The sequence below is a fragment of the Mus caroli genome, unplaced genomic scaffold (genome assembly GCF_978045245.1).
Source record: "Mus caroli unplaced genomic scaffold, Mus_caroli_1 scaffold_8, whole genome shotgun sequence".
Classification (NCBI taxonomy): Eukaryota; Metazoa; Chordata; class Mammalia; order Rodentia; family Muridae; genus Mus; species Mus caroli.
In genome coordinates, this window is record NW_028227263.1 from 63949715 (window position 1) to 63971975 (window position 22261).

At 44.7% G+C, this 22261-nt stretch overlaps 1 protein-coding gene across 1 annotated transcript in view; it reads right to left on the minus strand.

The window, feature by feature from the left end:
- Positions 1 to 4994: 4994 nt before the first annotated feature.
- Positions 4995 to 22261, minus strand: part of Efl1 (elongation factor like GTPase 1) — a 132947-nt gene continuing 115680 nt past the window's right edge. Inside the window, exons 18-20 of the mRNA XM_021166823.3 lie at positions 19728 to 20707; positions 9801 to 9985; positions 4995 to 5990 (exon numbers count right to left, since the gene is read on the minus strand). Of these exons, the coding sequence (XP_021022482.1) occupies positions 5802 to 5990; positions 9801 to 9985; positions 19728 to 20707 (1354 nt within the window). The 3' untranslated portion in view covers positions 4995 to 5801. The remainder of the gene's footprint in view (positions 5991 to 9800; positions 9986 to 19727; positions 20708 to 22261) is intronic.

Consider the following 22261-nt stretch of genomic DNA (forward strand, 5'->3'; position numbering starts at 1 on the left):
GAATTGCAAAGCAGCCACCTATGGACTTTTACTCTCTTGATATCCAAGCCACACCCCAAACTCATTAAGTCAGAAATTCTAGTGTCTCTGACTTTTAAAGATGCTGGCAGGATCTCAGGTTTTGGCAGCAGTGCACCGGTGAAAGGCTGGGGTGCAGGCAAGGATGAAGTAAACAGGTTGGCAGTGTGCTGCAGTGCCCCGCCCCCCAGGTGGCAGGGTGAGGTTGGTACTGTATCTCTGCAGGATTCCTTGAGAAGCTCTGGAACATTTGGCTGCAAAAGAGGCAGTGGGAAGCTAGTGGACAGGTGAATTTTCTCAGCTTGCTAGAGGTTACTGCTTTATAGACCTACCTTTTCTGAACAAGGGAATTAGCTTTTGAGAAGGCTAGGCTGATTCCATGATAAGCTTCAAATTGACAGGCAAGGAGACTAGGCCTAAATTTCTGTTTCCAAGACCTGGGCAATTCCAGGCAAGCCCAGGCCTCAGAAGCCGCCCCAACACCTGTCCTGAGGCAAGGACAATGGGTCAACAGCAGTTTCCAGACTTCCTCAGCTACTTCCTCAGCAACAGTTACCAAACCTCCCCAGCCAGTTTTCAGCCCCCACACTCCTGTAATAGAGATGGACCCAACAGATTAACATAGAGGTCACCTGCCCTGGAATTCCCTAATGTGCTTTTAACTCAGGCCTGCAAGCTCACTTGGATGTCTATCTTGGCAATGGGGAGACCCCAGCATGCTGAACTTCTGCAGAATAAAACACTCTTTGCATGTATATACTATTTGAGTCCGGGGTATCTGTCATTCTGCCGTGAATCATGGACCACAATCGTGGACTCTTACACTTTGATACAGAAACTGGGGTACTTACGTCTGCAGTCTCAGACACAGGGCTACTTTCCTCATTTTTAAAGAGATATTTGGTCAGGGAGCACATCTTTTCTGCATCAAACTCCATCCCACATGCCAAGTCCTATTTATTTTGAAGGGCTAAAGGATGACAGTAGAACTCCACAGCTTCTGGAAGCAGTACAATATATTCTCCTCGAGCCTGCATCTACGGGAAAGGCGCTTTCAGAGCCATTATCTTGGATAAGGGCAGATTATAAAACATTCCATGCATTTCCAGTGACCTCATGGGATACACATAACAGCTTTCTGGGAGAAAAGAGAAGCAGGGGTTCAGGGAGGGAAGAGGAGTTGGGGGGAAGGAGGGGAGGAACACAACTAGACACCTTAGAAGGTTGTTTCTTTTTTGAATTAGGGCAAATAAAAAAGGAAGTATCTAAATCTGATGTTCAAACAGCCCTTTCCAGTTTGATCTTTTCTCCTTAAAAAAAAAAAAAAAAAAAAAAAGCGACCCAGATCTGAGAGCTGCGGACACTTCGTTCCTCCCTTGGCTACTGGACTTAAAAGACAGGTGAACTCTTCCTCCATCTGCCCACACTTCATCCAGAAATTTCATTTTTTTTTCCAAAATAATATTTTTATTGATTCTTCCACGTCATACAACCGATCAGTTACACTCATCTTCCAGTCCTTCCATATCTAGCTCCCTGGCCCTGTGACTTTGCTTCCAACAAAATAAAAACCAACAAACAAAAGCAAGTGCAATTTGTATTGTCCATACACTTACTGGAGCACGGTTAAATTTCCAGTGGAGGTCCCTAAACACTTCAGGATAAGGATACTTCAACATCCTTATCACAATGTTTAAAGAGCTCTCTTTGATGGCTTCCTTTTTGTTGCGGGGAAGGGGTTGTCACAGAAGTCATCCATGTCCCTTTTCCTCAATTGTGCATCTGCCAAAGTGGCTTCCTTTATAGTCAGCTGGAGCTCAGAACATGGGCTTCCTCATGGTTTCTGGTGACAGAACAGACCATAAACATGGCACCTGCCTGCAGTAGGATCAAGGACCCAGGCAAAGTCCTCAGAGGCAGCCCCAGCCTGTGGTCATCAGCATGGCTTCAGGTGGCACCGCAGACCACTCACATCAGTATGGCCCCCGGTGGCAGCATGGCTCTTGGACAACAGCATGGCTTCAGGCTACAGCATAGACTATGGACACTTGAATGGCCTTGGGAAGTTAACACTGGCAACTGACATCAACACAGACCCTGGCTGCTTGAGGATCACAGACCCAGACTTGGCTGGCTCTTGGTGGTGGCAGGGACCCTGACATCACCAGGGTTTCAGGTGGCAGCACAGGCTACTCACATCCTTATCCCCCAACCTCCCAAGCCCCTGGGGCAGTACAGGTTCCTGTCCACATCAGCACCACTGACCCACAGAGGGCCCTCAGTAACATCATGGACCAAGATGGTTCTCCAAGGAGGTCCAGTCCTCATCTTGGCCTCCATCATTCCCAAAGCCAGGGGTATCTCAAGGCCAGGTAGGATGTTTCAGAGGCGGAGTCTGCATAAACACCAGGCTGTTGCACCCTACCCCACCCAACCCCCAGCCACATTGGGTAATGAGCCGTCCCACTGTCAGCCTCAGCCGTTTCTCACATCTATCGCCGCTATCATGCCTCCACCTCCACCATGTAAGCACTGTTCTACTCTTTGACACATTTGTTCATTGGCACACATGAGGCTGGAAGCGGCCACTTGAAGGCCGATGCTACTTTTCAATTTAAATTTTTTTGTTGTTGCTGTTAAATTTTGTCCTTTCACCTTTAACTTGGGAATCCTAGCCCTACAAAAAAACAGAGCACATATCTGAAAGGCTTAAGCATTTTTTAAATCTAGTGAAACCAGCACCACTTTGAGGACCACTGCCTTGCAATATGTCTTACTACAAAGTGGGTTTCTTTCGCTCAGTATAGCACCCTAGAATGGGCACTCACAGTATGTCACACTTCTTCCTCTAACTGATCTTTGCCTTAATGATTTGAGGCTTTTAGAAACTGGTCTCTCCTGATCCCTCAGTGTGAGGGATCTTCTGTGGCTGAAGGACCTGCGAGTACTGAGTGTGGAACGACACACTTACACTACTTCCTGTACTGCAGTTTCTCAACTCTTTCTTGGAGGAAAGTGTAGGGCTGTTTTCTAGATCTCATTCCCCTTTAGGACACTGGAGAGGGTAAAACTACAAGCTTCCATACAGACAGCTTGAATGTGGGATGCACAAGTTGTCTCCCTGACTCCCTTGCTAATGGCTCTGGTATAATCTGGCTTCACACTCTGACCTCCACCCACACTTTCTTGACATTAGCAGGAAACCTTTAAGAAGTGTTGGTTGCCTTGACCTACAAGATGGGAAGAGGATAGTCCAAGGCTACCCCTTCCAGTCCTCAGCCATTTGTGATGTATTTGTCAATTCCAAGTGTGCAAAACAGGTCAGGCTAGCAGATATTCTCCTCTGCCTGAAAGGCCACTGTCATGTTCCTGGGAGGTTCTAGTCTGGTTGCATTGTCAGGGGTACTTATGTGTAGTCACTGGCCAGACCAGGGTTGTGCCTAACCATTCCAGGCCACTGTAGCTCCAGTTTACAGTGGACTGCTTTCTCCAAGGCTCTCTTGCTCATAGAAAGGAGAGGCAGACCCTGGTGGCAGAGGTCCCACAGCTGCCAAGGAGTGCCTGGCTGAGCACATCCTTGCCTCCTAACTAGGTCTCAATTATGTCTATTCCTATTTTAATAGCTCCGAGGGCCAACTGATTATATGTGCCAACATACAACAGAAGCTGCCTTCCCAGCCCTTTTTTCTTCAGTGCTAGGCACCCTCCTAGGGTTGCTGAAGGGCACTCACCAAGGCTCCACAGAGGCTCTATCCAAAGAGCAGACCCCTTCTGGCCTACCAGGAAAAGTAGAGCTGGGAGGGCTTGCCGACTCCTCCCACAGGGAAGTCCCAGAGCCTGGTCCCTCCTAGCCCTCCTCTCCTGTTGCTTGTTCTTGGGACTAGATGGAAAAGCGTAGCATCTCTGGCCTTACGTCTCCTCCACTGCTTCTGACCTGTGACTACTCTTCAGAACTGTCTCTAAGGTCCTCTTACTATTTGAAAGGGGAGGTTCTGCAGCAACCAAGGCAGGTAGGCCAAGAGCAGATCTGGTTTTGTGATTTCTCAGGTTGGCCTTCCTTGCTGCCACTGAAGATTCTTCAGAAATGACTCTGAGAAAGTAGTGCTAACAGAACTACTCCGATGTCCATGTAAGCGTCTTGGTTTGCTTTCAGTGAATTTAACAGGTAGAGGCTAGAATCTGGGAATAGTATATGGGTCACACAGTAAGACAGTCTTGCTCTGCAGTCACAGATGGGGAGAGTGCTTCAAGACTGGGGGCCCCAAGGAAGTTAATTCAGCTGGGGAAGTTAGGTGGCAACTCAGATCCATCCCTGCTCATGTTCCTCTGTGACAGTGTTGCCCATTAGTGTGCTTCCCTAGTAAGGGGAAAGAAAAATAGCCATCTACCATCCTGAGAGCCCCACTCCTGTGCTCAATGGAACTGCAGAGAGCCCCAAAGCATTCTGGGTCAGCTTCTCTTTCATATACAGATCAAGTGTGGAGTCTTTAGGGGAACATTTCGTGACACTGCTGAATGTTATCTGCTATCAGTCACGTGCTAGCTTTTCTTGTCATCAGAGTGTTTAAATAAACCCATACAAGATACTATGTTCCTACCCGAATTCAGATACCATTATCTGTTAAATTTAAGCAGACAGTCTCTAAAGTCTGGGTCAATTAGACATGACCAGCTATGCAAGGATCTGAAGATTAAAGATAAAGTGTCTACAACCACTATTAAGAGTGACATAGGCCGGGCAGTGGTGGCGCACACCTTTAATCCCAGCACTCCGGAGGCAGAGGCAGGCGGATTTCTGAGTTCAAGGCCAGCCTGGTCTACAAAGTGAGTTCAAGGACAGCCAGGGTTACAGAGAGACCCTGTCTCGAAAAACCAAAAACCAAACCAAACCAAACCAAACCAAAAAACCCAAGAATACCCATTAAAGATATTTCAAAGTGTTACCTGTGACAATTTTATGATAAAAATCCTTCATGTGACTAAAACATTATTATGCAGTATCAGAAACTACAGACTTGATTTTTGATCACATTTCATTTGTCCATTGAATGGGAATATCTTAACAAGGCAACTCAGACAACAGGAAAACCATTTAAAACACTGGCAGTGATCCAGGCACGTTGGCTTTTAGCTCTTTGGTGTGTTTAAGAAGGAATGGCAGAGACAACCACAGAAACTCCTTTCTGTTTTTAATAGAAAGGTCAAGGGCACAACGTTCAAGGACTCTAATTTAGGAAGGCTCGGGCACTCTGTAAAGGAGCACGAACACAGGCTATCTCTCGGGCTGCTGTTACTAACACTGCAACTGACTGGCACTTCCGAAGAAGCAGCTGTTCTCTAAGTGTTTTCTCCAAATGATGTTAAACTCTGACTGAGGACTAAGTCAGTAACTCAGGTGAAGTTCACAGGAGGACACCCTTGCGACGTGACAAACGACTAGCTAATGGGAGTCGAGCAGCCACTCAGGCCCTAGAGATGAAGCCCGCCTATGGTGTCTGCTCAGCAGTGCTTAGCACCAAGGGCAGCCTTGACTAACTGCTGAAGGTTGTGGTACTAACTCTTCATAATGTAATCAGCTCTGTGAAACAGAATTAATTAAACAAGCAGTCTGAAAGTTATGCTCTCTGATGCCTTTAAAATATATAGACCATGTTTATTATTGAAAGTGAATCCACACAGATAATTTACCAAAGTGAGATTTTCCCGGATTAGACCCTTGATAATACTTGTTAATTCATTAAAAAGAAGAGGCCCCGCCACCAGCAGTAGTGACTTCTTTTTAGCTACTTGTTTTTGCTGAGGGTTCTCTGCTTTTCTGCGTGTTCCACAATCTTTTCTTCCACATAGAGGCCCTTCCGCTTCCGCACGGCATTCATGTACTTCCGGGCCTGGTTCTCGGAATCCGCCTTCTCCCCAAAGTGCAGGTACTCCTCCTCAGTGGTTGGCACCCAGAACGGGTCGCTGGGAATGACCTTGTAAGAGAGGGTAATAGGATGGGCTAGGTAAGGTGGATGTTAAATTTCATCAGCCTTTGGCTAATGGAACAGTCCAGAAATAAGCATTTAATCTTCCTAGGAATAATAATACACAAATATGAAGACTCATGGGGGCTGTGAAAAAAGGTGTCCATTCAACAGATTTGGAACATCTGTCATTCTGAGTTCTCAGGGCAACACTCCACAAGCATGAAAGAAATGCTTCCATCTTTAATGAAAAGGAGACAGCTATCTGACTGATGGCCTCACTAACTTAGCCTTTGTCTCCAATAATGATCAACTTATGCAAACATGGTGTTGCTTATTGTTTTTGTGATAGCTCATGTAGCCCATGATGGATCAGAAATCACTCAGTTGTTGAAGATGCTGACCCTCCTGCCTCTACTTGTTAGGTGCTGTGATTGATTACCAGTGTGTTACCATGTCTGGTTTATATGGTATTGAGGACCACTGAAGGCACCCAAGAGAGTTGTTGTACACACACACACACACACACACACACACACATGAACATATATATGGGGACACATACATACACACACATGCATCCACAGGCATATATGTACACACACACACACACACACACACACACACGCACACACACACTCATACCCAGGACTTTGTGTGTAACGGGTCCTACCTTGCTGGGACCTCCGCTGAAGCCATCTGAGGTTGGCTCAGTTCTCCTTAGACAATTCCAGGGCTGCTGTTTGTATGCACTATATTCCCTGGAAACTCCCTGAGGGTCTAGGCTGTAATGAGCTCATGCTGTGTGCTGAGATCTAACCTGATTAGGGTCTCTGCCTTCACCTTCACCACTCTCACACCTGTGTGGTCATCCTGAAGCTACCTGCATTAATACGCCAAAGACACTCCAACACAGGGGAGATGGAGGAAGAGAAGCCCGGTGCACTATGGCTGTCTAGTTTGCAAGTATAGAAAGGTCTCTCTACACCGTAGAGCAGGAACTGTCATCAGGTTAGATGGAAGGGTCCTTCTTCCTCACTCATTCACACTGAACCTGACTGCCCAGAGCTCACTCCTCAGATCAACTTTTCCAAATCAAGAGCTAGTGGAGTATACCACCTTTTAACTAACAGGAGGGCACTCAAGAAAGTTGTTGCCCACATAGACACATGTGTGTGGAAACACATGCACATGAGCACACACACATACACATGACGCATACATGTACACACAAATATGTATATTATACATACACCCACAGCTCTAGAGAAGGCTTAGGGGTTCCATTTCATTTGGGTCCAGCAGGTGGGAATCACCACACCCATAATAACCTCTTGGGAGCCTCTGTCCCACCGTCCTTAGTCCTCTGTCCCACCGTCCTTAGTCCTCTGTCCCACCGTCCTTAGCCCTCTGTCCCACCGTTCTTAGCGCTCTCCCCCAGGTCACTTCAGGGTGAAATGGTAGCTCTGGGGTTGGGCTGACATGTGTGTGCAGCACCGCTGGCTGAGACCGCTTTCTCTGTCGTGTCTGTTATTAGCTCCGTTTTCCCCCTTCTGCAAGAAGGGTAAAACTTAGAAAGAAATTATGAGATCGCTGACTTCAAAGGTTTCCTCGTGGAAAATGCCTGTAATTTCATTTCCTCTATTTTCTGAAGCACTTTCTCTCAAAAGCTCTTGATTGAAAATTATATGGTATGCCCGAACACAAATGAAAAAAATACTTGGAGTGAGAAGGCAGATCTCAACAACCATGTTATTTCTAAACCTAACTGGGGGTGGGGGTACCAGATCAGTGACATTGAATTATGATGCAGTTTTAAAGACTTTCAAAGATTTGAAGCTTTTGGAAATAGGACCACGGCAGGTGGCAAGATAAGGACAGAAAGAAGGCATCACAACCAGGACAGAAGTTTTCTTGACAAAAATCCCCTCTAAAATTATTTATTGTCTTTTTTTTTTTTTTTTTTTTAAATAACTGTCTGCAGATGCAACAGACACTACGGTTTTTACACATTACTAAGTGTGTAAGTTCAACTCAGGCTCAAAAAAATAAAGATTCTGAGACACAAAGTATAGTAAGCTTAGCATGGCTCCTGTGCAAGCACTCACCTACCATATACCTTGCTGTTTTTGCGAGCGTCTACTCTCCTGATTCAGATGGGCACATGGCCACATGGGCTTTGGGGGAGCAGGGGTACTTCTGTAAGAGCTAGACACACCCCCAAATCTATCTTAACAATTTAACTCTTTTGAAAGCAGCTACAGAAAATACCAGGTGAGCTGATAAGGCTATCTTCTAATAACAGACAAGGGGCAACAGTCTGTGGACTCCTAGTTAAAGACTACATTTCCCAGCTTCCTCAGGTGGGGGCCTTGTTAGATGTAGTCATATGATTGGTTCTGGGTGATGGGATAAGGAGGAAAATCCAAACTGTATTCTAAGGGTTGGATTGGGACTGTTTCTATAGCCCCAGCCCTTCTGGTTGGGATGGAGCTGTGGTGGGTGACAGACCAATGGGTGTGACCATCAAGGAAAGACATGAATGAGCTGGGCTGTCACGGAGCCATGTGCAAACTCTGCACTGCCTCCTCATACTGGAAGGAGAAATACCCTCTGCCTGAGTGGCCCACTGTACTTTGGGATGCCTCTGTTAGAGCAGTCTTATCCCTTATCCCTTTTCTCCATACCGTATTTGCCAACCAGGAAATGAAGGACAACCTTTAGTGTGTGTGTGTGTGTGTGTGTGTGTGTGTGTGTGTACTGCATGCATATGAATGTGTGGGTGCACGGCCATGAATGTGTACATGGAAACCAGAGGAAGCTGCCTGGTGTCTTCACTAGGCTGGCTGGTCAGTGAGCCACAACTTGCCTGTCTTATCCTCCCAGTGCTGGGACTGTAGACATCTGCAGTCATACTTGCTTTTCACATGGGTGCTAGCGATCTGAACTCAAGTTCTCATGTTTGCAGAGCCATGTTTTCACCTCCTGAGCCTTCTTTCTAGACCCATTCATACAAATTTAAAGAGATTCAATAAAATCATTTTCAAAGGTGGCTCCACATAAATTGTCCCAGAAGTGAAGTCTCTGCACTGTCCCAGTAAGCAGCAGAGACAGCACGTAACCACCAGCCCAGCAGACAGTAACACTCCCAGGCTACACACCATCATGGAAGAAGGCAGCTAGAATTACCGAGGTTTCCTACAAACAAGAAAGCACTGCTGTTTTGAGACAGCCTCTCTTGGGCTTTAGGCTTTTCCTTCCTCAGTTTTCCTGGCCGAGTGTTCCTCTCTGCTAGTTAATGGCTAAGTCTCCTTTAAGGAAGGCCTACCCCATGCCTCCCACACACTCAGAACACGGTACTCACAACACCCTTCTCTTCCCTGCAGTGCACCTACTGAGTGTCCTTTTGTGACTGCACAAAAATTTGCTGTGTGCTTGACTCCATGCTGTGGTCAAGGAAAGGCTGTGGTGAGCTATGCCATTCCCCAGAATGACAGGAACTTCATTCTGCAGCTCTCCCTTCAAGAGTTCTCCCCTTGATGCTGGAAGAATCTCTCCCCATCCTCCTACCCCCAAGGGAAAAGCGTTCGAGTTTCACATTCAAAAGTGCTGTCATTTTTCTTTAACTTAATGTATGTCTGCAGCAAGAGAAGAATGGACTAAATGCCCTGTAACTCCGATTTACATTATAGACAGAGTGCATGTTGGGTTGGTGCTATGAGCTGGCTTTCACAGGCCCCTTGCCTGGGCCCCGTGCCAATAACAGCCAGCTTCACTTAGCCTCTGCCTGGCTCTTGGGAAGGTGGGGCTGCATCTCACCTCCCAGTGGCTGAACACCAGCTGTGGACTGGCCAGTCCGCTGGTCCTCTTCCTGATTTCATCCGCAAAGCCAAAGCTTTCCGCCACAGGCAGCACAGCCTTGATGATGAACATGTCCGTCCCTTCCTTCATTTCTTCCTGAAGCACTCGACCTTCTCGCTTTGACAGCACGGCATAGACTCGGCCTACAAAACCAAAACTCCTTAAGTTCATCCACCGATCACAACTTGACTCAAAGTCACAACAATTTGCATGCTTAGTAATGATACCAAGAATATTTAACTGCTAATTAAAAGAACAAAATTAGAAAAAAATGCATATAAAAGATAACAAGAGTCCAAAATGTGCCCCCCCAGTGACAATCCCCACCATGCAGTATGAGAGGTATGGCCTCTGGAATTACAAGCAGAATTATCTCTGGGCATGAAATCCAATGAAAAAAGTGTGATTGGATTCCTATAACTATTAAAATGCTTCAGTCACTATTTTTAATACGATGGTGTTAAGACACCATTTGAGCTCAGAAACCAAGCAATTGACAATGAATGGCATTTTTATACCAATCAAAACCCATACCTATGTTAGCATTTGCTCCTATTTTTCCTAAGCTGACAGTATTTAAGTAGTGTTGAGAACAGGTAATTTATACCCCAGGAGATGAACCATGCTTGGAATCTTTACTGTCTGGTAGCAATCTCTAAGACATCACAAGAGTCTTAGCAGCTTCTTCTGCCTGACACTTATAATTTGTCTTAGGTAAGATTCAGCCTTACACTCAGGAGGGACACATCTGCCCCTTGGGCATGGCATCCTGCACAGATGTCTGTGTGTGCTCAGGGCATCCTTTCAACTAATAAGCAGAATGATGGAGGGAAACAGATAAATTAAAAATCACAGAGAAGCCTGAAGAGCTCACTGCAGCTAGCAGGCATGCTCATTACAGCCTCACCTTCTACCTGCAGCTCAAAAAAGGGTTGCGACTGCAGAAGTGATCTGTGTGTGTGTTAAGTGCACAGAGGCGGCTGGGCAGAGTTAGTCTCCCCAGGCAGCACAGTGAGCTCAGACCTCTCTCTCCTCAGTGTAAGGGAATGTGTCTCGCGTGGCCACCTCTATTCACTCATCTTTGTTTCTTAAGCCAGGAACTGAGGGTTCAGAGCAGCACTGTCTCACACGCTCCTCTCTGCAGATCCCCTCTGCTGGCAATGACAGGGAAGGAGCAATGGAGACCATGGCAGACAAATGTGCCACATGGCCTTGAGGAGTAAAACAAGGACCCTTCTATTAGTCACGGAAGGCACTGCCTCTCCATTGCCTATTACCGTTTCTTTTTCCCTGCCCCACATTTCTGAAGCAGGCGACTTCTGACTTCTTCTTCAAATGCTCTTTGACACACAAGTTCTTTGAGTAGCTCAGAGCTCTACTAAACTGCTTCTTCTTTTTTTTTTTTTTTTTTTTTTTTTGGTTTTTCGAGACAGGGTTTCTCTTTATAGCTCTGGCTGTCCTGGAGCTCACTTTGTAGACCAGGCTGGCCTCGAACTCAGAAATCCGCCTGCCTCTGCCTCCCAAGTGCTGGGATTAAAGGCGTGCGCCACCACGCCCGGCTAAACTGCTTCTTCTAACTGCATGCTAATGTCCATGCTCCAATCCAGTGTGCTCCTCAACCTGACTCTCATGGCCTGTCTGCTGCACTGGGGACCTCGGATGAGTGCACATCCTTACACACCTAAGCCCGGGGCCACCAATGTTTAATTCTGTAACTCCTAAAGACATAACTTTCTGTGAGCACTCTGGGAAGCCTCATGTCTTCCTTCGAACAAACTCTGTCAGAGAGCCAAGTCAAATACTGTCTATGTGGAAAGGGAATTTTAGGGGAGATGCCTAAGCCTACCTACCTCAGGCTTCTCACCTGCCTTCCAGCCCTGCTCTACAATGCTAACTGCACTCCACAGTAGAGTTGACGGCCTTCTAAACTCAAATCCAAGCAAAAAGACATAGCACTCTCTAGGGATAGATCCTACCTTGTCATTAGTACTGGGAATGTGAGCTACAAAATCGTAAAGCAGTAAATTAGAAGGAACATGAAAGTCAGCAAACATTACCAGATAAGTTAAGTAAATTCAAAATGTATTACCTAAACCTGGCTTGCTCCTGGGTAGACCCATCTATCTTTAAAAGCTAGACAAGTCCTGAGCCTAAAATCTGAAGATCCTCTAAAGTTCTTACTTACCAGTCCTAGATTTACCTCATGGGACACGTGTGATCGATCCCTGTTCTATAAGCCAGCCTTTCAGCCACTTGAAGACAGATACCAAGCCTAACTTTCACTGACAGGCTGTGAATTTCCTGTTGTATCTCAGCTGTGTCCCTAAATGAGACAATATGACTTATTTACCTGCCTTTCACAATGCAGTATTTTAAGAGCAGTCTGCCAATGCTGGAAAAAAAAAAATCGTAACTATTGCTTTGATAAAATAATCTCCATTCTGCTACATAGTTTTTGTCTCTGACACACACACACCTTATGAAAATACACAGTACATGTGAGCAAGTCATCTTTATTTTATTCTATTCTAAGAAAAACGTTTTGTTATTATTATTGTGTGTGTGTTAATATGTGTCCATGCTGGTGTGCACAAGCCACAGTATTTGCATGGTGGTCAGGAGAAGGTCCTCACCTTCTATGTGGTTTAAGACAGGGTCTCTTTGATGTTTTTCTGCTGTGTACACCACGGTAGCTGGTTCATGAACCTTTGGGGGTCCTAGCGTCTCCACCTCCGCTCCCCCTTAGGAGTGCTGGAATCCCAGATGTTTACGACACATATCTGGCTTTTGCATTTGCTCTAGAGATTAGAATTTTAGTCCTTAGGCTTCTGGGACAAGCAGTTATATCTTGAACTGTCTTCCTAGCCCCACATTCTAGGAAAAAAACTAAGGTGGTTTATGAAAGTGACTGGGAAGCAGTAGGATAAGAAAGACTAGGAAAACAGGTAAACGAGTTGTGACAAGGACGAGTTGTGACAAGGGCTAGTGAGGATAAACAGGTGACTGCTGGTTCTCAGGCTGCCATTTTTTCTCCTCCAGGGGCCAGAGCGACAGTTGGGATCAATACTCGTAATTGAAACTGAATGTAATTAACCATACATTTTTGAGCCACTCAATTTTAATTCTACTAGAACTACATCCTACAACAGAGGCCTAGCGATGGATCACCTAGGAAAGGAAAACCCTGTAAGAAAACTTCCCATAGTCACTGGGCTCCCAGGACAGCTGTGCCTAAAGCTTGGAAGACACCTTTAGACACCTTCTAACCCTGCCACTGCTGTCAGTGGGGAATCAACGCACATTTCTGACCCAGGCTGCTCACTGTAAATACTTTGTTATCCCTTCACTGGGACAGAAGTGTCAGACCAGTCAGTCCTTCCCTTGTTCATGTGACTTCAGACCCGAGTTCTATAGGAAAACAGCAGCAGCAGAAGCAGCTCAGCTAGAAGGGTTCTGGGCATGACTACACTGCTGGTGCTTCAGCCTGTCCCTGGCCTGGTTATTACGAGGAATTGAGCCCCTGTGAACAGAGCCCGCCCTGAGACCACAGCTGTGAGCTTTCCCAACCCAAGCCCCCAGTGTACATCAGAGGACTTCCACTCAGAGCCACAGCTCCTTCAGCGTAGATTATGTCACCCTTAGGTCAACCCATAAATATTCTCTTCAGATTCAAGGACACTCTTGAACACCCTGCACTGCTGATGCTGAAGGCTAGAACCTCTCTCTCCATGTCAGCTCCATGGAGAGAGAGCAGCGTCTTTACAGCATTACAGATTCACATACATCTTCTACTCTAACAGCTTAACCTACAGTCCCTAAAGATGGGAGACCAAGAAAGCCTTTTCTTTCTGAATATAGAAAACAAAGTGGCTGTTCACAGCATATTGTGTTCTATAATAAACAAAGATGAAATAATGAATTTCCAAGTTGGGGGTGATGGGTCAGTAAATTATAGCACGTCAAGTTCACAGGAATTATGCAGAGGTTAAAGTGAAAATTATGAGTAAGTGGCCAAATCGAAGCATGCTTTAAAAAGAACAGTAAAAATACTAAGTTACTTATACTATAAGGTCACAACTATGCACAGCATTCTAAGGAAAGGGATAACAATAAATAAATGAATAAATAAAAAAAATAGAAAATAAAAGGCCAACTTGCAAGGAAGATGTTTTTCTTTCATCTCATTCATTATTGATAGTAAAAATGATTCATTATTGCAGGTAATACACGTGGACAACTCTCAGACACACACAAACACACAGACACTGTGGATATGTGTTAAGTCTTATGAACAAGGCCACATGAAAGCTTTCTCTTGCCACAGAGCTACCACAATGTAAACTCAAGCAAATGCAGCTAACAGGATGGATCAAGTTGAGCTGAAGCAAGCTGCAGACACTGGGCTTGCAGGCTGCTTGCTACTACAAACAAGTTCAGTTACAGGGTCAGAGGAAGTTTCACAGCAGGCTGACCTATCCCCGGAAGGTCTTCAGACACTCTCTGCACGTAGCTTTACATTCGTAGTGTCATTGTCAACTACCTACAGATGCAGAAAGGAAAATCCAACCCAGAGGTGGTATGGAACTGGCAGAGTAGCACAAACTCAGAAAGAACTAGCTCAGGCCCCCAATTAGTTGGGACAGAGTTAACACTGTCATTTTGTAGGGGTTTAACAGCAGTGTCTAGGCTCAGAGAGGGAGCACGGAGAAGTTTCTAAAGTCAATCAGGAATGAGCATTAGCTCAACTGTGCACCTGTGCATGCTGCCTCAGCAGATACTGGCTAGCTGAGCCTGCAGTGACTCAGGCTAGTCAGGCCCACTTCAACATCCCATGGCTTTGGAAAGACCCATCCTGTTTTCCATTCCACTAATCCTAATTTTGTATAACATGCCACTGTAAAACCAGTGCACTAAACAACTGGATTTTACTCTTTATCCACTTATAATCATTAAACTTTGTCTACTTAACTTCTCCTTTGTCAAGACAAGAATCATGTTTGGCTTAAAGATTAACACATGCAGCTCAACAAGCCCTTGTGGAAAATCATGACACTGGCTACATGTTCAAAGGCCTCCAGATGAAGAGGAAAAGAGGGCTTTGAAAGTACAGTGATGTTCAGGGGTTCCAGCTTGGTCCAGTGCACTTACTCTAACAGGTACAACACCGACTCCTACATGTCAAAATAGGCCAACAAGCACAGCTGTGATTCAAATTCTAGCACTGTCAGACAATAAGTATCTTTATAGCTGAGGATAATGCCAGAGAGTAACAGGTCTGAAGAAAGACAAAGACAGACAAGGTAACTGTATCTATATAAACAACAACAATAATAGAGCCATAGATACCTTTTAAAAAGTGGTTTTTGTTTGTTTGTTTTGTTTGTTTTTTCAAGACAGGGTTTCTCTGTGTAGCCCTGGTTGTCCTGGAACTCACTCTGTAGACCAGGCTGGCCTCAAACTCAGAAATCCTCCTGCCTCTGCCTCCAGAATGCTGGGATTAAAGGCGTGCACCACCACGCCCAGCAGAAAAGTGTTTTTAAAAGTAAAAAAGGACATTTTGTTGGGATCTTTTTTCAAGATAAACTACTTTGGAAATGAGTATTTTCCTACAAAATCTCCCACTTTGATCATATATATAATTTAGTAATCTGTATAGGAACAATTAAGATGTAAAATTAAGATGTAAAATGAAATCCATATTTGCTAAATAAAAAGGACCTAAAATCATTGATTCTTAGAAAATTAAAAGGAACAGTCAGTCAACAAAGTCTGAAGCCATCTTGGACGACCTAGGCAAGAAGTAAAAAGGCTTTAGGAACAGAGAGAGTTTCCCTATTGCTTTTTCCAATTGATGTTATGGAGTTTGAAAGAAAAGAAATAAAAAAAAGAAAAAAAGCGAAAAACAAAAAGCAAAGCAAAATCAAAGCACATATCAATAGCTGATTTCACTGACGGACTCTGGACTCTTGGCTGTCCAAACCAAAGAGACACCCCCCCCCCCCCCCCACACACACACACAGATACAAATGCCAGGAGAAAAACAGGCCTCAGGGGAATGCTCCAGGAACTGGACTTCAAAGCAATTCAGGAGAGGGAAGGTAAAGATATCCAAAAAGACTCATGGTGGTGGTGATGGTAGACAGTTGGTTTTGGGGACCAATCTGTTCTAACCAAACCACATACATAGCTGCACATGCAAGGCCTGTCACAGTGGGACTTCCATGCCACTCCGACAAAAGAGAGCCATACTTCACTCCAAAGGAAGAAGAATGCTAACAACTGGACGCAGAAGAGCAGCTGGCTCCAGGAAGCCACAGGCTGTGTCTGGTAGCCAGGTGAGGTGCTCCAATGTGAAGAGAAAAGAACTGGAAGACAGCTGGTACCTTGAAGTATTACCCAAGGGAGCATGAGTCACCACAGGGGCTGGGTGTGGTTTCAGGTGACCAGTTTGCTGGGACTTTCAACCTGGTAACAGGACAACTGCCTCTGGCTTCGGTGTTATGCTGAAAACTGGTCTTTTCGGGGAAACAAAGGACAAAAGTTAGAAATGCAGCTTCGTGGTGTAGGGTTTGTGTAGAAGAAACCCGCAAGCGCCACCTGGAATGCTAAATGCAGGACTGATGGCTTGGGGAGGAAACATGCTGCTCTTATCCTGAGTGACGGCACAAGGAGGACCTCCACAGACTGTAGGCTTTAGAAAGACCGTTTGAACATAGAAAGAGAAAAGAAAAAACAAACATAAAAACCAACAAGTCACATGATAACTGATCCTGAGGACAGGGAAAAAGAAAAAGGATCAATTCCAGATGATCCTTGTGAGACAAGAGCTGAGAGCCCGTGTCCATGTTCCAAGTGGGGGAGTATGCACACTGGGTGGGGGAGGATGCTGATTGAAGCAGCGAGTCCAGCATGCTTACATCAGGCTGGGCCTACCAAAATAAAAGCACTAACACAGCACAGAGGGGCCTCTCACTGCTCCCAAGCTTCCACACTGGGAAGAGCCAGCGAGACACTCCTGGTAACAGCAAGAAAGCATTGTTCTCTACACCTGCGTGACCCTACTCTCAGAAAGGTGAGAAAAGACCTCTGCAGTTCTCGGACAACTGGTTAAGTTGGTAACCAGAGATCACTGACATGAAGGACTGCAACCTCACCAGAACACTTTGTCCACTAATAGCTTACTTATGCAGAAAAACAAAACAAAACAGCAAAAATGGGTAAGGAATTCATGTGATAAATTTAAATTTTTGACCATTTTCCCCTTTGCATAGTTGTATTGCTTATTATATAACATGTAACAAGAGGATTAATTATATAGACTCGGACTGTTGATACATAAATATAGGAGATCATGAGATCTAATCTTTTGCGGAGTCCAGGCAATCACCCCACAATGAAGTCCCCAGCACTGATTCTGCAGAAACAGTGGGAAAGACATGTCTATGAAAACAAAAATAGGGCCAATGAGACTCAGTCCTAAACTTCATGAAAAGAATGCTGACCCACGTGAGTGAGTGAGTGAGAGGTATTTGTGTCCTGGCTGGTCTCCTGGGTGATGGGTTCAGACGTGGCTGCTTTATTTAGAAAGGATGCTGAATGAAATGTGTCTGAAGGAGTACTGAATGGAAAGGCCACAACCCACAGAAACAGCTGGAGGACCAGGGTAGCTTCCTCCTGAGCAGAAGACTGGGAACCTTACATTTACAAATACAAACTCTACAGAGATGAGGTGGTACAGACATGGCCAAAATGAGCAGGAGACTGGCCATGCTTAATAAAGGAGATACTGTCTAATCATGGAATTACATGAGCTGCCCACTGCCAGAAGTTTAGAAATAGACTGGGCATACAGATTGCCAAGTAAAAGAGAATGCAGATGAGCTCTCCAGAATGTGAAGCAATCAAGGTCTCTTGATTTCAGTTCCATCTCAGTCTCTTTAAGGAGGCTCTCAAGGGAAATGCAGACTAAGGTCTGGCAATGGACTAGTTAGGTGACAGGCTATATGAGGTGCAACATTCAGAAAGAGTGGATGGAGGTCACTGTGTGTAGCCCACACTTAGAGATTTCCATTACAGGGCACACTGCTGTTCAGTAGCCTCTGACTAAATTGACCTAACTTGCTTAGTCATGCTGTTCTGAAATGCTGCTACAGATATTCACTTTATCCTAAAGAACTTTATGATACAAGCCTAAATTTCTTTTAAGAAGAAAGAAGAGGAGGAGGAGGAAGAGAAGGAGAAGGAGGAGGAGGAATAGGAAGGAGAAAGAAGAAGAGGAAGAAGAAGAGAAGGAGAAGGAAGAGAGAGGGAAGAAAGGAGAGAAGGGAGAGAGAGAGAGAGAGAGAGAGAGAGAGAGAGAGAGAGAGAGAGAGAGAGAGAGAGAAAGAGAGAGAGAGAGAGAGAATGAATATGAATGAAAATCAATCATTCTCAGATTCTTCTTTTGGAAACTACTCAGTGAAGCAAACTTATTACAACATAATTGACTGTGTCCTGACTCAAAGACCCTCTGGCCAGAGCAAAGAGAATAAGTAAATGAATCCCACCTATGGTTAACTTTCATCCTTTATTCTCTTCACCACTACAGTTCCAAGATTCCTCCAGACAAAGATATCAGGACACTTTGAGGAATGGTGTTTGTGTTCTAATCTGACTTTTCACAACTTGCAAAGACATATTTTCCTTGACCTCTACCCATTTAATAGAAGAAAATAAGCCTCAGTGAAACAGTACAGAACAGCAGGTGGCCACCCTGAACCAGACTCCATGTGCCCCGAGGTCCTCAGCACTGCTTCTTTTACAGGGAGGGAAGCAGCCAGTGATCTGATGTAACAGCTGGCAGCTATAAGGTCTGAGACAGCCTAAGTAACTCTTCCTCAGGACTGAGAATTTGTGCTGTGAGGACGAGAATGGTGGGTTCTTCTTACCACCATTAGGGTGGCCCGGCTACCAGGCTGAGACACTGATTCACCTGGGACAAAAGTGCTGCCAAATTGGGATTATATCCTGACAGGCCAGACCTTTCATCATAAAACTGCTAAGAAGGAAAAGTAAGGAGAATATTTCATTCATAAAGAAAGGGAAAGACTTCTATTAAAAATAAGTAAATAAATAAATAAATAAATGAATAAATAAAAAGATGCTGATAAAAGTAAGTAAAGGAGACAACCAGATGGTGGAAAGCCCTTGCATCCCCTGGGCTGGCAAAATAATACTGTAAAGACAGTATTCAACCCAAGTAGTCTACAGATTCAATGCAACACCCGTCAAGATCCCAATGATGTTCCTACACAACCACACAAAACAATCCTGAAATGTGTATGGAAATATAAAAGATCACAGAAAGTCAAAGTGACCCATCTGGGGTCTGCACAGTACACGGTATCTAACTATAGAGAGTCATGGTGACAAAGATAGATGACAGCAGGCATAGCATCTCACATGTAGACCAAAGGAATATAAAACAAGCCTTAGAGATAAACGTGACACTGCTAAGGACATCTAAATTTTGATAAAGGGACCAAAACCATGAACTGGTAAACAGACAGCTTACTCAATAAATGATACTGGCAAAACTGAACGTACTACTGTAGAAGAATGAAATTAGATCTATGTCTTCCACCCTACACACACAATCAATTCAAACTTAATCAAAGATCTTAGCTCAGAGAATAAAAAAAGATACATTTGCTGCAAAAGAAAAGACCTTCAGTAGCCATGTATTTTCCATGCTGAGAATTTAAGATACAGGTCTCTGGCTTTCAAAAAACTCTTAATCCGTTAGTAAATTAGATGTTCTAGCTTCAACAAAATACTAAGTGGGTTTAAGATACAGGAGACCTTGTTGCTCAGGGCACCTCTCTGTCTTCATCCTTCCCTCCTTACCGAGGACATCACTGGTGGCCATGATGTCACATGTGTACATAGCTGCCATCAGGCGCTGAGGTTTCACCTGCAGAGCATAGCGGCAGGCTTCTTTCATGGTAGCAATTAGCTGCCCGGAGAAGGGTCCATAGCAGTCAATAACTGGAGAGTCTCCTTTCTGGGAAGTCTCTTCAAAGGGCTCTGAGCAGACATCTTGTTGCTCTTGGTTTTCATCTCCAACGTGACAGGTTTTGCCTTCCCCCTGTCCCTCTGCCACCAGATCACACTGACCTTGGTGCTGTTTATCACTTGCTCCTTGTTCTGCACATTTATTTAGCTCCCACTTTTCTAGAACAAAACAGACACCCATGAGCGGCTCCTCACACATGGGGCCAGAGAGGGTCGCAAGCTGGAAGCCACTCACAATGCTATTGCCAAAGTCTCGGAATCTGCTGGCCTCTTTTGATTCTCTGCCAGCTGGGCCAGACCATACTGAGCTCTGGAAATCTTCACTTCTACTGACTAGGATGTTGGGCCCACATTTCCTTGGGCCAAATGACCAGATCTGGTCAACAGTGTTCCTCCATTTCCTCCCTGTTAGGTGTTTCTCTAGCTTTCCCTTAAATTCCCATATTTTCTCTTGGGTCTTCTGATGAATGGCCTGGGTATTTCTACCCTCGTTCAAGGAGGATGTCAAAAGCTCCATGGAACGAATCAAGTCGCTGTTTTCTTCCAGAATCCTAGTGACTTCTTCTGGCAGTGGTATGGCACGGACGCTGAGTGTGGCCAGTTTGTTGGGAGTTGGTATGGTGATAAGCCCATCGGAGTCCACGTGGATCCCCTCTGGGATTTTGCTTTGCTCTTCTTTTGTTTGGTGTATGACAGCGACTTTTTGCTGCCTGCCTATTTCTTCATTGACCATGTCAACTTTGGGAGGTTTTGTGATCGTTTCTCTGAATGGAATAATGGGTTCAGATACACTGATGTGGATCTTTGCAAACCTATGAGAGCAAGAGAAATAGCAGCTGGTTAGAATCTTAGCCTTGCATCACAACAGAGATAACAGGAAAACACAGAAACGTAAACATCATTTCTGTGAGGCCTGTCCTTTACGTTCTGTCTCAATTCACACGGTGCTTTCATTTAGCCTGAGAGACACCCTGATGGGAACGGAGCTCAGTGGAGCTCTAGGCTTGTGCTGGAATATTGCTGCTGTGTTCGTTCTCAAGACAACTAAACCATCTATTTAAGTAAGATTGTTTTGAGTGGAAAACAAATATTGTAATAGGATCTGACACATGACTCCTTTAAAATCAAATTTGCCAGACTTGAGTCTGGCGAAGAAGAACCCAGTGATTAACCCTCTGAAGAGACAGTCAGAGACTCATGCCAGTCAGAGCTGCATGATACATTCTGTATTGACAAAGAGGCTCACGTGAGCCAGAAGGACCCAGGACTGTCTAGACTAGCACATCACCATGAACTTTCTGTAGTGATGGGAAGCTCTCTACCTTCTCTTGATGACTGAGCACTGGAAACGTGGCTAGTGCAACAGAAGAAAAAGATTTTAATTTTATTTAAATGTAAATATCCACAGGATGGCTTAACATTGGAAATGTGACTAGTGTTCTTGATTTTTTTACCAATATTGTTTATATACTTCATATGGTCCCACACCTTCACACAGTGTCTACAGCACTGTATAGCACAGGGCTTGACCCCTAATCTGGCACAAAGTTCAGAAAGTTCCCCTTCCACACATACTGGATTTAGTTTCTTTCTTGTTGGCTGTAAGCTCAGCCAGGGCATAGACGGGCAGAGACTGACTCTGCTGCCGCTGCCGCCGAGGAACCGGGCAATCTTTCTTTCTGTCTTATTTTCTGCTTATGCCATTGTCAAATCACACTGAACCCTTGGTGGTCTACATCTTTGTGTATGTGTACTTGTGCATGTACAAGTACATTATACTGATTTTTGGACTCTCAAAGTGGTATCTTCCCTGGGAAATTTATTCCCTAAGGAAACTGAGTGCTGACAATTCATCCTAGGTTTCTTTCTGTTTTGAATGTTCTGTAGATATGGCCCAAGTACTTTATTTTATGCCTTTTGGCAAATTTGAAAACTCAATAGTGTTTTTTTTTTTTTTAAATGAAAATAGTATCTAAATGGATTTTAGTATATAGAACATGAAACAGATAATGTGCAGAAGAAAAAAAAAAAAAAAGAATGGGGGCTGGCAAGATGGCTCAGTGGTTAAGAGCGCCGACTGCTTTTCTGAAGGTCCCAAGTTCAAATTCCAGCAACCACATGGTGGCTCACAACCATTTGTAACAAAATCTGACGCCCTCTTCTGGAGTGTCTGAGGACAGCTACAGTGTACTTACATATAATAAATAAATAAATCTTAAAAAGAAAAAAAGAATGATAAAAGCTTCCTTCCATGGAGAGCCATGGCTCTACCAGTAAGGTTTTCTTCTTTCAAGGACCAGCTAACTTCAAGTCTCCATGTCTGCTCCAGGATGCACACGGTGGATGGATGACTACCTGGCAATGTA